Raw genomic sequence first — 17186 nt, 5'->3', positions numbered from 1 at the left:
GTCTTACTATCCTTCCCCCTCCCTCATCCACCTCCATCAATTCTGTAAGTAAGGGGCAGGGCAGATGGCTTTTACAGAGGACCTGGGTTCAGGTCCCTAGCACCCACATGTAGGCTCCTGTTTGTAACAGCTCCAGGGGATCCAGCACTCTCTTCTGGCCTCTGCAGGTACTGCAAGCATTTGGTACACAGGCATACATGTAGGCAAAACACCCAAATGCATGAAAGAAATAAGTTAAATTAAAAAATTGATATACTGTTAAATATACTGGCAGATTTCCCAAAAGCAGTGACAGGAACAAAGTCAACTCAAAATCCCTCTAGGGTACAGGCAGGAAAGAAAACAACATCAACAACAACAAACAAAAATACCCTGCCTTCTCCACAGACCTCCAAAGTAGGAGAAAGGAAGGCAACTTGCCCAATCTTCAATTAGTTTGTCTGCACAAAGAATTCAGGCAAATTTGGAGTATTTCTCAGGATCACAGAACTCACGATGGTAAGCTATGGTGACCCTTCTAAATGAGTGTTTCTGTGACAACAGCTCAGAACATAAACTCACAGACCAAGATGGCTCATTCAAAGTGGACGAGAATCTTCCAAGTCTATTGTATGGATTATGGCCTTGACCAGGAAAAGCCTTCTCTCTTATCCATGAATTCCTATTGATCAACTATAGGGATATTATTGTGACTCTTGGGGACCAACTTCCAAGTGTGATGAAGATTAAGGCATTTAGGTGCTTTTCTATGACCTGCTCTGGAGTGAGCTGTCTATTAATAGAAGCCACTGGGAAGGTGCATACCCAAATAAGGCAGAAGCTCTATGGCCTCAGGGTGGGGTAGGGAGGACACGAAGGAGAGGGAGAACACACATTGCCTTCCCATGCAGTGATGAATCCCAATCACCGCTGCCTTGTACCAGGTTCAAATTGGCAACCCATGGAGATGAAAGGCATTCTATCCCATTACTCATGCCTGGGGTGATCTGTCCCCTTGAAGATTGGCTTCCTAGGTGAAAGCGAGGGACCGACAGCTACTCAGAGATGCTCTAAGCAGGATAAAAGGCATGAAAAGCAAGTGATTGGAGAGAAAAAGACACCAGTAAGGCATGGAAGCTGATGCACGTGGCTGGCAGAGGGATGTGAGGCTTACAGGGAACAGGGAACTGGGAACTGTGTGAGAAACAGTGCTTATACAGCCCTGTGTGGTTCAGCCACAGGAGTTCTAGCGCTCTTCTAGGACACAGGGCTACTAGGATCATATTGAAATTCCTCCCCAAACAATTCTATTAGGCTCAGCTTATCTCAGACAATTGTTTAAAGTGTTAAACAAACCTAACATGTTTTTTAAAAGAGAAAAAACACGTCCATGTAAATCAGCACCTTGTTTTGAATATCTAGGTCCATTCTGTGAGAGGTTACATTCTATGAGGGGTTACAATGTTGCTGATCCTTTTCTTTCCATTTTTCAACATGGTTACTCCAGTGCGGTGTCGCTGCCGTGTGGTTTGTTTGCGGCAGTGCTGGGCATCAAACAGAAACCTTTCACACAAGTGCTCTTCCACTGGGTTGTGTCCCCAGCCCAGACAACTATCCATTGGTCTTGAAACCCACATGCCTCTTTGTTGAATACAAAGCTGAAAGTCTAACTGCAGGCACTGTGTAGGCTAAAAGCCACCGACCTGCTTTCCCAATCCTTTACTAAATCTTAACCTTACTAAAGCCATATGTCAAGATTGGATGTGGTCAGTAATGGTAGAAACATTTCTTACCCAGTTGGAATTCCCCCAGCACCATAAATGCCTCAGCATTAGGTAGCAAGCAAATACCAGTACCATTGTTTTGCTCAACAGCCCACAGAGGACTTTTTTTCTTAGACCCCAGGTTTAAACTCTCAGTTTCCATTGTGCCTGTACATGGGCCAGGACTCTAGACTGAGAAGGAGTCACATATCCTGACATGGGCAGGAGAAAGGTTATTAAATGTAAGCAATGATTTCAAATCATGCCAACCTGGGAAGTAATGCAAGGATCTTTTTTTTTTTTTTTTTTTTTTTTTTTTTAAAAAAAATGTTTTCTCTGTCTTTCTCTCCACATGGAGCTCCAGCTCACCTCAAGGTGGCCCAATTCCAGAGGTTCCCTGAGACAGGCAGAGGATGGGAAGGGATGTCTTGCATGCTTGAAACAACATGCTTGTGCTCCAAGCAACAGCTCTGTATGCCTCCCCTGTAGCGCCAACACTCTCACTCATTCTGTGAGAGTGCTGGCTGAAGTCATGGGAGGCCTGCTATGCAAAAAGCCTTCCCTTGGCCCAGTGCTGTCTATGTGAAGGCACTTCAGCAAAAAGGTCAGCATCTTTCACCTTTACTGGATCTGATATTCAAGCTGCAAAGCATCATCTGGTGAGACCATGCCCTTCGGCCTCCTGAGGCTCCACCCCTCTGATTGGTAAGACCCAAATTGACCAAGAATATATCATTGCTTCCAGGTGCTGAGTAGATGGGGATTTTGGTGCTCCTCAAGTGGTGGTTTGGAATAAGAAGCCATGTGTAAACTAAACAGTCTATGAAGCACATAGAAGCTTCTGTAACAAGTAGACTAATTCTATGTCTGCAAAACCTAACAGTAGGATAATTGAACTTGGATTTTGTCTGCCTATGCTTTTTAAATCTTATTTTTTTGAGGAATTAATATTGTTAAAAGTAGGACACATTGAACATTTAAAAAAAAAACTGTAAGAGAAAGGTCTCTCACTCATGGTATTGTGGGGATGTGTGTGGGTAGGAAACTATCTTCTATATAATTGAATCTGCTTGTCACCTTCCATAACAAGTTAAACAAAACAAAATGAATTGCTGTTCATTTTCAGTATCTCCTCAAAGGTAAATTTGTAATTGTTAGAAAATAAGTATAAATTTTGTTATTTTACCAATATAAGGATCGGGTCAGACTTGAAGAGGCCTCTGGGCTGGGTCCGCTCAGTCCCTCCCCTAGGTGAGGCTGAGCTGGGAGCATGGTGTCTGTCCCCTCCCTCTGTGCTGAGGCTGAGAAGCTCCCTCAGCTCTGGGGGTGTGTGTGGGGGGCAACTCCTGGACTCAATGTTTTAAATGCTCACACTTCCACTTTCCTCTTTTAGCTTTCAAGAAGGGCAAATCTTAGCCACTAAGATATTTTGCTTTCAAACTCACTTAAACTCAAAGTACCCAGAACATTGGAAGCCTGCATGTTGGCCAAGTTCACATGGTTGTGTTTTCCGTTTAAATTACAACAACAACCAAAACATGCCTTTCACACTCATCAACATTAACAAACACACAGGTTCCAACCCCTTTTCTTCTCTGGTCTCATGGCATCCCAGGGTTATTTTTTCCCTCGAGGTAGGTAAACTGGACAAGGCTCATTTTGACTTCCCACAGGAGCTTTTATGTGTGCATGTTTAAAACAAACAAACAATCAAACAAACAAACCAACAAAACCAGCTTATGACCCAAACATCTCCAACACATTTCTCTGTCAACTTTGTCCTAACAGCAAAAAGACCACAGGCTGACTTAAAAGCAAAGGATCAATTGAAAGGAGGATTCTTCTTTTGAGGATGGGGAAGGAAGATTAAAATATGCTGGGGGTGGGGTGGGGGTGCTGATGGCTCTAGGCCACTCATTTGTCCAGGGACCAGCAACAACACTCGAGGTGTCCCTGCTGTATCCTCTGAAGGAGGATGTGGCTACTGTTTTAGGCTTACTATGAAATAAGCACTCGAGGGCAAGGCTGCAGGGAACCCTTGCAGGGTGCCGCCTGTAAGGGTATGAGCGCCAGGTTCCCTGTAATTAAGAAGCAGCCTGCTTGGTGAAGACAGGGCTGCCACCCCATCTGCCAAGCCCGCGGGAGCTGGCACCGTGCCTCCCTGCCTGCCGCCCTGCTACCCACCTGATCCTTGGAGACCTCCTTTGATGGAGCGTTTATGCCAAGCTTTTCCAGAGGGTAGACAATCTGTCGTCGTGGTCGCACGGGAACCAAGTAATGAAGGGCAGATGTCAGGGAGTGTGAGTAAGAGCTCTGGAGCTGAAAGACAACCATCTCTATTTTAGGGGAGAGAATGTCAGAGGCGCAGCGCAGATGTCTGCACGCTGCTTGCTTGACAAATACAAAACTCTTAACTCGGCCAAGTCAGAGAGGGGAGGAAAAAAAAATCAGCAAATAAACAAACATACTCTTCGAGCAGAGGAATGAATTGCAGATAATGCCTCGCACTAATGAAGATAATTATGAGGGTAATTACATTACTATCTCTGTGGGAATGACAGATAAACAAGTGGTTTGGTTTATGGGATTTTTTCAGTACAAGTATTTCCCCCAGGAGAATATTTCTCTCCATAGTGATCATGAATCAGCTTGATTTGACCCCATTAAGCTGTGTTATCTGAGTCCTGTTAACCTTTGTGTGTTTGGCACACGATGCTTTAACACACATAGATAAAATGCCATCCAGGGGGCAACCTAGCCCAGATGTGAAAGCGCTCAGGCAACTTTACTTCGGCTTTTTAAAAAATAAAATTAGGGTCTTGTGAAAGTACTGGAATGTGGGGAATAAGAGAGGAGGATCAAATGGTTTTGATTTGTAGTATGATTGAACTGTGAACTGGATTTATCCTTGTTGAAATAGCTAATAAATACTTTGTATAATAGTGCTTTAAGTATTAATTTAATCTAGTTTTTAAAACTTGTCAGAGAAATGGTTGAGTGACATTTATGAAATCTTGGAAATAAAAAAAAAAAAAAAAAAAAAAGATAAAACCTCAGGGCGAAGAAATCATTTCAACCTTGAGTGTAAAACTGTGAAAAGCCAAACTGGCAAGGATGTATCTATTTGTTGAATTAGAGTCAGAGAGCAAAGAAATCTAACAGACCATTAGCTGTGTTTTAATAAATCTAATGATTTGCATATGACTCATGTACTGATTTAAAAGTAGCCCCATACATTACTTACAAGCTTCCAGAAATGCTTTCTAGAATCTTTAACCACTGCGCCTCACACCCTGACTTTGCACATTATTGAGAAGCAGAACCCAGGAAAGCCTACCCAGGGCGCTGTGTTTATATCTGTGATTGTCTCTGCTGCTGCTTCTCAACCTTCCTAATGCTGTGACCCTGTAATACAGTTAGTTCCTCACGTTGTGGGAACCCCCAACCATAAAATCGTTTCATTGCAACTTCATAACTGTAATTTTGCTACTGTTGTGAGTCATAATATAAACATCTGACATGCAGGATATCTGGTATTTGGGCCCGGAGGGTCAGGGGGTGACAAGTCACAGGTAGAGAACTTCTGGTTTATGTCCTCACAAGGTTAGGAGAGAGCCGCGGCTACAGGGAGATACAGGCAGTTCAATTTCACTGCTAGAGGACTTGGAGCAGAATTTGGGAGTTCGGACTCAAATGACTTGGGACCGCTTCTTACTCTTTTTTTTTTTTTTTTACATGAACACGAGTAAATCAGCTGGCAGTGTGACAAAGGAAACCTGTTTCCAAATGTGTTTCTGATGCCTTACAAGCAACGTGTCCCTAGCTCCACACTGCTTGGTAAGGAGACACAGGTGCAATGTCCAAAATGTCTTTACTACAGATGCAAATGGACTTTGCTCCAACCCGGCATATACAGGCAGCATGGGAAACAGAAACTAAGAATTTAATATCACACCTGGAAGGTCACACAGTTGCTATGCAGTCAAGTGTAAAGTGAAGGAAATTGTTTGAGTCCATGGTTTTCCCGTACAATTTCCACATTGCTCTTCCTTCTTTCCCACAGGCACCCCTCCAGCGTGATACCCAGGCACAACCATTACAGGTGTGTGCACCAGTGCACTTACACACCATCTAAGAAATACTTTGCTACATAAGAGCACCTGGAAAATTTTCACTTAGTCCTTCATGGACACCAAGAAAACCTGACAGTATCAAGGGCTCTTGGCAGATCGTGGGAAGGCTTGAGGTCATGACCAGAAACTGCAGGGACAATGTCTACTCAGCCTGGTGGTTGAAACCCATCACCTTGAGAAGACACACCAAGAGGATCAATGTCATTGACCATGGGACCAGTTTTCAGAAAACCACCCCTTGGGAGTCTGGTTTAAACAGACTGACTTGTGGAACAACCAGGAGATAGTACATGAGTAGGTGAAGGTGTCTCCCAGCATGCATCAGTGGCTCCTGAGGATACAACTTGTGAAAGAAAAGGCACCCCCACAGCCTGCATGGCAAATACACACTCAAAAGCAGGGTAGCGGGGGATGTGGAGCTGAGATGAGCTGGTATTTGGGGCACACTGGGTCTCTATGACTGTGTCACTCTATGGAAGTATACCGAGTATAAGGTGGAATTATGTAGGTATTCCCCGTGGCAGAGTTCCATCAGAACTGTATAGCTCTGCCTTTCATCCATTCTTCTTATGGAAATGGTCATAAGTTTTATTTGGGATGCAGTGTACAGCACACCAATTTTATAGGATGGAACTAATGTATTCTACTCATTTGTATGGGGTTGTTTGCATCAAAGAACACGATCGGATCATTTTGGCTCTACACCAGGAGAAACGACATGCTGCTCGGCGTATCTCTTATAGTGATTTTTTTTTTCCCTATAGTTTTCTGTTGCTATTTTGTCAATATGGGAAAAAAAAAAAAACCCACCAGCAAATTCGTCTAATTACATTGTTTCTGACTGTTGTTTCAGAAACCAGAAGCCTCTTGGCTGTTCACCACAGTGAAGCAAGTGACCTAATCGAATACAGCCAGTGGAGACTTGGACACACACTACAGTGAGTCACTGGGAGGACAAATAAGACGGACTGCGCAAAGGATGCCACATGAACGCGCATGTGCCAGCCTCTTACCTTGCCTTCCCGGGTCTGTGAGTACACAGGATAGTAGAGACATGACTTATAGCCTAAGCGAAGGATCTCCTTTAGGAAAAACTTGGTGTAGTGGCGGAAAATAGGGTTCAGGGCAAAATGGTTCAAGCGTCCATGTTCTTCCTGCTGATGGTGGCTGAAGTAGATGAAATCCTCAATGTTATAATGAGATCGTATGTACTCTATATCCTAGAGAAGAGGCAGAGAAAGGATGTCTTAAGAAAATTATATGCATGGGTGTTGAGATAAACAGCTATTTTAAAGTCACTTAAGGTGGGCTAAGGACTAGCTTACTTGGCAAAGTTCTTGTCACGAAAGCATAACATCTGTAGTGGGATACCGTCCCACTACATTTGTATAAAGCTCAGCGATTGGCCTATATGAGAGGTAGGCGGAGTGAGGAGAGGAAGAGGAGGAGCTAGAAAAAGCAAGGGAGAGATGTAGAAGCCATGGAGGACTATGAATGTATCGAGAGCAGTCCTGGGTAACAACTCATATCATAAGGTTAGATACTGGGACACACCTCTAATTCTGTGGGCATCTTGTTAATTTGAGCATTACCAAAAATATAAAGCCTTTGGATAATATTTTTTAAAAGGGGGGGGGGGATGGGGGAATCATCCCAGCCTTGTGGAGACAGTGTGGTAGATTGGCAGGGCCATCTCCCACGCTGGTGTGTCGTGGGTGGCAGGGCTGGTGCTTCTGGCCCGCCTGAGCCAGAGGCCTGAGCCAAACAGCTCCGTGCTCCCACCACTGCTCATGGCCTCAGGCCTTGCCTAGCCAAGGAACATGGCGGGCCGTAACATAAGACAGATCGGGTGCTGCCAAATGAAATATTAACTGTAACAAACAACCTGGGTTGATTCCCCCCAGATCCCATGCAAAAAAAAAAAAGCCTGGAGTGGTGGCGTGTGCTTCAATCGTGGGTCTGAGGAGATGGTGACAGGAGGACTCCTAGAACTCTTTAGCCAGCCTACCTAGCTTCTCAGAAAATAGCAGCCCAACAGCAGACCCTCTCTCAGAAAACAAGGTGGACTGTTTCTAAGAAATAACACCTGAGGCTGTCCTTTAGCTTCCACACGCATGCACATACATATGCGCCCACATGGACAACAAGCTAGTAAACACACACACACACACACACACACACACACATCTTTAAAAATTGCTTCAAGTGCAGTAGTGAGAAACATGTTTGCTTCTTCAGTTATTCATCATCTTCTCTTTAGTTCTATTTTCAGTGTTAGGGATTGAACTGAGAGCCCTAAGCACGTTTGGCAAGTGCTCTCTACCCATGAGCTACATCGGCAATCCCTGGTTATTGAGATAGGGTCTCCTAGGTAGCTTAGTTTCACCTTGAACTCACCATGTGACCAAGGCTAGCCTCCTGGTGCTGGAATTAAAGGTATATGTACACCACCATACTTGGCTTCCAAATTCTTTTAAAGCAGAAAGCATGTGCTCATTCTGGTGATCTGTCTGTGGAAGATGGCTGTGGTGGTTTGAAAGAAAATGGCCCCCATAGGTCCATAGGGAGTGGCTTTTGTTGAAGGTGGTTTGTCACTAGGGGGTGGGCTTTGAGTTCTCATAAAGCTCAAGCCGGATCACTTCCTGTTGCCTGCCGATCCCGATGTAGAACTCTCAGTTCCTTCTCCAGCACCACGTTTGCCTGGATGCGGTCATGCTTCCCACCACAAAGACAAAGGACTAAGCCTTTGAAACTGTAAGCCAGCCCCAGTTAAAGGTTTTCCTTTATAAGAGCTGACACAGTCGTGGTGTCTCCTCACAACAATAAAACTCTTAAGACAATGGCTATGTGGGTTTGTTCCTTATGCTTTTGGCTGCTGTCACCATGGCGAGCCTCGGGTGTCTGGTCATGTGCAGCATAGCAGAGTAGTCCCAGAACATTTCTGGACACCAGGAACACCAGTGAGCCCTCACAAGTGACTGGACACAGGTTATTTGAGAGCCAGTCAGTAGACAGACTCACTGGTGTCCTGGGTTTGTTACTGATCACCTGCTAGTGTAGTAGAAATGTCCCATTTCAGAGTCGCGCCTGTTAGTACTTGACTGGGCTGTGAAGAAAGAGCCCAAGCAGGGCATTCCTTACTCTGTTCTTGTGATGGTAACAGGGTTATGCAATGGGAGGTAATTTAGGAGATTCATGAGTATTCACATGGAGAGGAAAATCCTGGGTACACTGCTCCTGTTTCAGGGGTCTTTTTGTCTCCTCATGCCATGGACTTCTGCAGCCTGGCCTCCCTCACCTCTCTGGTGCATACTATTGACAGCAGAGAAGGAAGGCGGATAATCTGAAGTGAATGTGACTGTTCTTGATGGTAGGACAGTTAAATTTCAATAAATATGGCCTGCAAAACTCTACTGTAAACTCACTGATGGAAAAACACAGTTTCAAGAGCAGAGACGGCAACAAGCTCCTAACAGCTATCATTTTACTTTTTTCCCAAATCCCTTAACATAACAAGAACAACAACATTTTCTAAAGAATAATGGGTGGAAGAGAGGCCAAATGTAAGGCAGTGTTACCTTGAAAGGAAAACGCATGGCTCGGTTAAACCTTTACCACCTTGGTCCACACTGGGATCCCTGCCTGCCAGCTGCTACTTCATTCAAGTATAGGAGAGGAAGCCAAAGAATGGCTGCCACCTCCAAACAGGACAGTGGCAGAGAGGAAGTAGAGAAGTACAGCCACGCTGGCCACCCACAATGGCTATTTAATTTCTCATTCATGACACAGACAGCCTTGGGAGGACGGCAATGTGACAACTAGAGGGGAGAAACACATGGCTTGCTACACTGAGGAAAGGGGTAATCAGGAGGACAGGGAAGAATTTTTAAAAATCAATATAATGCCCTCACAAGTTACCAAGAGAAATCTTGCTTATAACAAAATTGGATAGACACAAGACACTAAGTGAACAAGGGAAAGACGTGGGAAGTTAAATCTAGGAACTCTGAGACAGAGGTTTCAATGAAGACCTGGATACTATTAAAAATCTTGGTCAGAGACTAAATTAGAGATTCAGGAAACTAATGTTAAGGAAATAGCTCCAAGTAATGAGCAAGAAATACATCAATCAGTCTGCCTACCCATTATTCCTAATAGCAAGAGACACCGAAGAATCAATTCAAAAGATCTTAAACACACCTAAGAGACTGAAGAAAACAGAGGGCAAGAAATGATTGGTAGAATGCTTCTTTCCGAGGCATAAAGATTCCTTGATAAAACCTCAAGACTTCTATGTTGAGTAAGCCAAAAATCAACCCTCCAATACCAAACCAAAACAAATCTCCAAAAGCAAAACAAATGGACAAAAACTCTCAAAAAGACTCAAGAAAGACCAAATCAATCCACTTGTGTTTGCAAGATTAGGGGTGGGTTTGTCCTCCAGTTAGATTTAATCAGTGACACTGAGTACTTGAGACAGTGACAGTTCACACAAGCATTTCTGAGGGTGAATACCCAGAGAATTTCATACACTGTCAAATGGGTATCTACTAAGATAAGACTATACTAGGACAAGATAGATAAGACTCAGACATGCCATCATCCAAAAGCAACAGCTTAGACACACTGAATCAAACAGAGAGATAAATGCAAAGAGGAAAAAATGGATAAGCTCTTTACTGGGGCATTCCAGTAAAGTCCAAAACCCATCAAGAAAAATTTTAATACCTATCCATCAAAGAAAACATCAATAATCAAAAAGTAGAAAACTTCCTTAACTTGGTATATCTCCTTGAAACCTATAAATAACATGTTAAATGAGGAAAATTACTGAATTATACCATTATAATATTGACAACTAAAAAAGGAGCCTTTCTCAGCACTACCATTTAACATTGCTCTATTCATGCCATAAAATTGAGAAGAAAAGAAAAAAAAGAATCAGGCATAAAGGCAGATACAGCAGTCACAGCTGTAATCTCAGTGCTTGGGCTGAGAGTTCAAATTCATGCCTGGCTACATAGCAAGTGTGAGACTGGCATTAGGCTTCAGGAGATGGAGAGTGGCGGGAGAATAGGCACCATGATGATTTTCTACACAGTCCCCCATCCCCTCTCTGATAGGCACAGTACGCACCTCTTTCCTTTGAGTCTGATCATGGCCTCTAACTGTTCTCAGCAATGCAATGGCTTGAAATTGATGCTGGACATGGGGGCTGGGGCCGATCAATTTTTAAATTCTCAGAGTGGAAAAGAGACTTTAGAAGGCTAATTGGATACAAGATCAAAATACAAAAAATCGTGGTCTTTCTATATTCTAAAATAAACATTTGCAAGGTACAACAAGAGGTATCTATGTACATTATCAAGAAAAAAAATGACAAACTACATAGAAAAAAAATCACAAATGTCCTAGAGTATATTGGGGAAGGGTCACAGCAGGAGACAGATGGCATGTTCAAATTAGGGTAATTAGAGGTAGGCTCAACAAAGGGAGTATTTACAGAGACAAGAAGGTGCGGGGAAATTAGCAGGGACGGTGAGAGGGCAACTGAAAGCTATTAGTGGCTCAGTGGGTGGAGTGGGGGGAAGACCAGTCACAGGAATGCACAAAGAGAGCATCCCAGAGACAAGGCCAGTGGACTCCGTGTGGTCTCAGCCAGATGTAGACACCTTGACCTCACTGTCCTTCCTCCTCCTGTCAAGGCCTCTCTTTGATCGAACACAACAGAAGGCAAAAGGGCAAAGGCATGCATTGTTGTCAGTTCCTATGAGCCAGTAGGCTTGCAGGGAGGAGCCAGTAGGCTTGCAGGGAGGAGCCAGTAGGCTTGCAGGGAGGAGCCAGTAGGCTTGCAGGGAGGAGCCAGTAGGCTTGCAGGGAGGAGCCAGTAGGCTTGCAGGGAGGAGCCAGTAGGCTTGCAGGGCAGGTAAGTGTCTTACTACATTAGTTCATTTCCATTAGTATTTAAAAAAACTATCCAAGGTTCAGCACATTTTGTGTGTATGTGTGTGTGTGTGAGAGAGAGAGAGAGAGAGAGAGAGAGAGAGAGAGAGAGAGAGAGAGAGAGAGAGAGAGAGAGAGAGGAGAGAGAGAGAGAGAGAGAGAGAGAGAGAGAGAGAGTTGTATGATGAGATGGGAAAAGGAAGAGAGAGAAGGGGCTATCTCACTCTTTCTATAACAACTTGCTTTTCTGTAACTCACTGGGATTCCCAAGAACTACTTAATCTCTTTAAGAACTACTTAATCTCTTTCACAGGTAGTACCCCAATGACCCATCAACTTCCCACCACTTAACGCAGTCAAACTGGGAAGAGCTTCCAAGCATGGATCTCCAGGGGACACACTTAAATTGTCTCCTAATGGTACCACTGACCCAAGAGCATGTATGAAAAAAGAATTGCCAAAGAACCTGGACTTAAACAACACAAAAAGCTAGAGAGGAAAATAAATGTTACAAAGTCCACGCAGGCACAGATAGTTCATGGTATTAGAAAGCTTACCCAAAGGGAGACATGTCCAAGAAAATTTGGAAAAATGAGGCAAATGAATGCTGATCGTGGCGATTGACCTGTGATCCCAGCACTTAGGAGCTGGAGGCTGGAGGGTCACATTTGGTTACATCACAAGATAGCAAATACAAGGCTAGCCTGTTCTATAGGCGCTATATGAGACCCTAACTCAAGTAAACAAACAAAACCAAAGAATATGAATGAAAGAAGCCTCTGTTGCCAGATATCAAACATGTGGTGGGGCCTAGAGAGATGACTGGCTGCTCTTCCAGAAGACCTGGGCTCAACAGCCCACAGCCACATGGTGGCTCATAACTGCTGTAACTCCAGTCCCAGGAATCTGACACCCTCTTCTGACCTCAGAGGGCACCAGGCATATACATGGTACACAGACCTACATGCAGGCAAAGTGCCTATACATATGAAATAAAAAACAGTAATTTAAAAAATTATTTTAAGATCGTGTGATAACATAATGGGTATCAATAAATAAACCAATAACATGGAATCAAACTTAAAAGAGACAGAGGAATATACAAAATTAATAAATATAAAAGCAATATTTTAAGTCAGCAGCAAAATAATGGACTGACTATTCAGCAATAATTGACTTGGAATAACTGTATTGGGGAAAATATAAAATGGCATACACACTTGACAATACACACACACACACAACTGAGTGTGAAGAAGGATGCTGGTAAAGATGAATGACTAACTGAAGCAGTACTCCTTTGGAGACAGCAGTGGGACTGGTTATTATTATTATTATTTATTATTATTATCTGATGACCATAGATTATTAGAGTTTTAAGAATAAGATTCTTTTTATATTTGTAGTATTCTAAATGTGTATGTGTGTATGTGTGTGTTATTCTGTTTGGTTTTTGATGACAGGGTATCACTATGTAGCTCTGGTTATCCTGAAATCACTGTGTAGACTAGGTTGGCCTTGAACTCAGAGGTCCACCTACTTCTGCCTCCCAAGTGCTGGGATTATAGGCATGTGCCACTACACCCAGAAGTTCCAAACATTTTTAACGTAAAAAGACAGACAGAGGGGAGAGGGAGAGAGAGGGAGAGAAAGGAAGAGAGAGGGAGAGAGGGAGAGAGGGAGAGGGAGAGAGAGAGAGAGAGAGAGAGAGAGAGAGAGAGAGGGAGGGAGGGAGGGAGGGAGGGAGGGAGGGAGGGAGAGAGAGAGAGAGAGAGAGAGAGAGAGAGAGAGAGAGAGAGAGAATGTTAGTTGAAAGGGTGCAAGGAGAAGACATGTTGGTGACCATGTATTTCAGGGAGATTCATTCATGTTAAGTAATAGCAATAAAGCTTCATAGAGACACTACATGCCTCTATGACACACTGATACATTGATATGATACATTCATGACAAAAAGTTACAACCAAGCAAGTTAATGGCCACTTCAGAGCTTACCATTTCTTTTCTGATCACTGCAATGCCAACTATTTGATTTGCAACTTCTGCTACGAACACCTGCAGTGCTGTTCCATCCTGCAAAGGTAAGAGTGGGTTTCATTAAGACCCTGGAAAGCATTGCTGCCAAAGTCTCTGAAATCAGTCGCTAGTGCTGTGAACTCACAAGCCACTGCTGCAGTAACAGAATCAACACTCATTCAAATGTTTAATATTCTTAGGTTTGTGTAACTCATTTTATTTGTGGGATTGTTTTGACTATATTTATGCTTGTGTGCCATGTGCATACCTGGGACCTGCGGAGGTCAGAAGAGGATATTGGGTGTTCTGGAACTGGAGCTACAGATGGTTGGGAGCCACCAGGAGAATACTGGGAACTGAGCCCAGTCCTCTGAAAGAACAACAAGTCTCCAGCCCCTTCACTAAAATTTTTGTCTTAGAGAACACTCCCTTCAAATTCATTAGACTGACCTTGCAAGGGAGAACCTGAAATCATACTGAGGGACCAAAAGGCAAGAAGCTACCATGATAAGAGACCAAGAAAGGCCAAAGCATACTGGGTGTGATAGAGGAAGATTATTTTAATTTTATACCCTAATAATAGTACACCTTCCTGGTGTCATCACGTTAGGTGTCTGGTGTCCCCCTGATGACTTAATACTAACTTTAAAAGATTTCTTTTTACTTCTTGTTTTAAAAAACCACTATTGCTTATTTTTCCAAATGACCTCAGCAGCAGAATAAAGAAATAGTTGATATATTCATGTGGTGAAATAATTTTGTCATAATACAGACAAATCTCACAAACATATTGCTGAGAAAAGGAACTCCGTATCAGGAAAGAAAACAGGTGTGACTTTCCTACATAAAGTTCAAAAGTTGGTGTAACTATTTCTGATTTTGGAAGCAAAGGTATGTTAACCTGAAAGAGTTTCGGAATGGAGGTGTGAGGAGACCAGTGACCAGCTGGGGCCTGTCTCTTTCAATTGGTAAATCCTATTTACATAGTAGCAAATTCCTGTGGATTTTAAAACTTACTTAAATGTTTCTTGGTCATAGTTTGATAAAAAAAAAAAATAAATAATGTTTCAAAATAAAGCATATTAGAGAAGTTAGAGTTTCTCCAACCTCTTGGCTAACTGCACATCTAGCCAAGTCAACCGGCAATGTCCTTAAGGCCTCAGTGTTAGCATGTGGACTGACACCAGCCTCTGTGTTAGCATATGGACTGACACCAGGCTCTGTGTTAGCATATGGACTGACACCAGCCTCTATGTTAGCATATGGACTGATACCAGCCTCTGTGTTAGCATGTGGACTGACACTAGCTTCTATGTTAGCATGTGGACTGACACTGACCTGATGTTTTCCACAGCTCATATTTAGGTTATTATGCCAGAGAAGACCAGACGTTGACCACAGAGGATCATCTTTTTATCTAGTCCTTAAACCTCCAGCCAGCTCAACAGAAGGTCCTGGCTCGGTTCACCACCTAACATAATTAAAATGGAGCTTCATTAACCTAAGTCTGGAACCCATTGCTACTGGGGTGGGCCTCAGATACCATTGATTCCCAAACTATCCTTCCATGATGATAGTCAGATCTGCCAACTATCTCACCTTACCTCTGCTGTTCCCCCAATTCACCCCCACAGACACTCCAAGGATGTTCAATGAAGCTCCAAGGCTGAACCTTTGTGCATCAGGATGGTCCCTTGGGACCAGGAAAACGAAGCCACGGTAGGGGCTAGCAGTACTTACAGGGTCTCTGGCAGCCTCGTTGTACTGGGCTAAATCATCCAGTATCTTTGTACTTAGCAGGAGGGTGCTGACAAGCTTTTCAACACCAGGAGTATCCAGAAACTTGGCTAATCTTATCTGAATGGACCTGGACAAGAACAGAAATGGGTTTCTTGGTTACAGTACTAAACTAATATGACACTTGTATAAGATAATATCTGGCAATGTATATCTATGTAAGATTAAGGCGACTGGTTATAAAAATAACTCACTTCATTCTAAAGAACCTAGAAAATATACAAAAAAGTACAAAGAATATGATAACAATTACTGATAGGATAAACCAACTATAACACAAAGTTACATGTAAGTATATATAATCTAAATACATACAATTTAATGCTTACAATTTTAAATGCTCAGCACACTTTATTTCCCATTTCATACAGAGAGTTAAAATCCCTCTCCCACATTTTTAAACTTTAAAATGTGATCATATCATTCCCCCATTTCCTTTCCCCCTCCCACTCATTCTATGTACCTCTCTCAAATCAACGACCTCTTCTTTGTTATTATTACATACATGTATAAATGCATTGATATGTGCATACAGCATGCTGAGTCCATTCAGTGTTGTTTGTATGTGTATCATTTCAGGGATGACCACTTGAAATCGGATAACCAGTTATGGAGCTCATTCCTAGGAGAGGCTAATCCTGTCTTCTCAGCCATCATTAGTCACCTGTAGTTCTTTGTCTAGAGGTGGGACCCCCTGAGAGCTCCCTCTTCCACGGTAGCCTGGCCATCAGTGTTGTCACTGTTTAGGCCTTGTTTCAGCAGCCAGGTTGTGGTCCAGGGATGTAGCTTGTCTGTCATTTCTAGGAGACATGATTTCACAGCAGGCTTTCTGGTCCTCTGGTTCTTACAATCTCTCCCAAAATTTAAAAAATGTTTTATAATTGGGAAATGATAATCACTGGGGTTGGCCTCAGGAGCATGCTCCCTATAGAGCAACCCAGAGCTGCATGTTGTAAAAGACCTCACCGTTAGAGTTTAATTCTTTCAGGTCGCCATTTTAGAACTCTTAAAAGTCTCATCTGGGGCTGGAGAGATGGCTCAGCAGTTAAGAGCACTGACTGCTCTTCCAGAGGTCCTGAGTTCAATTCCCAGCAACCACATGGTGGCTCACAACCATCTGTAATGGGATCTGATGGCCTCTTCTGGTGTGTCTGAAGACAGTGATAGTGTACTCATATACATAAAACAAATAAATCTTTATTTTTAAAAAAGTTGCATCTGTAATTTTGTGTCTGTAATTTTGTGTCTTTAAGCAAAGTTTAATGAGACAAAAGAGCATGTCTTGGGGTTCAGAGCCATGTCTTATACGTAGTTCCCACTTCCTTCTGTGTGTTCATGAGTCGTCTTCTACCTGTTTCCTACCTCACCACCCCATCCTCACTGGTGCCTTCTTCTATAAATAGTGACAAATGGATTCTACCTTGAACACTGGTTGGAGAATCATGTGAAGAGTACAGCAAGGATGGAATTAAAACCATATCTCCTACCTGAAGTGACATATGAGGTGTAGGCATGGAGAAAGCTGAGGATCAATCGGTATATGATTTGTGGCATC

General features: G+C 43.1%; 1 protein-coding gene across 5 annotated transcripts in view; it reads right to left on the bottom strand.

Moving 5' to 3' along the window:
* Positions 1 to 17186, bottom strand: part of Cfap61 (cilia and flagella associated protein 61) — a 272260-nt gene that overhangs the window by 162544 nt on the left and 92530 nt on the right. For 4 of the 5 annotated variants that reach the window (XM_076929907.1, XM_076929906.1, XM_076929910.1 and 1 more), the window contains 4 exons: positions 15575 to 15701; positions 13814 to 13891; positions 6889 to 7095; positions 3927 to 4061 (listed from right to left, as the gene is read on the bottom strand). In XM_076929907.1, coding sequence (XP_076786022.1) covers positions 3927 to 4061; positions 6889 to 7095; positions 13814 to 13891; positions 15575 to 15701 — 547 coding nt within the window. The remainder of the gene's footprint in view (positions 1 to 3926; positions 4062 to 6888; positions 7096 to 13813; positions 13892 to 15574; positions 15702 to 17186) is intronic. The other variant, XM_076929908.1, reaches the window with a different exon arrangement.

Source organism: Arvicanthis niloticus, chromosome 2 (assembly GCF_011762505.2).
Source record: "Arvicanthis niloticus isolate mArvNil1 chromosome 2, mArvNil1.pat.X, whole genome shotgun sequence".
Taxonomy (NCBI): Eukaryota; Metazoa; Chordata; class Mammalia; order Rodentia; family Muridae; genus Arvicanthis; species Arvicanthis niloticus.
Note: the sequence above shows the minus strand (reverse complement) of the source record. Positions and strands in the feature narration are given on the sequence as shown.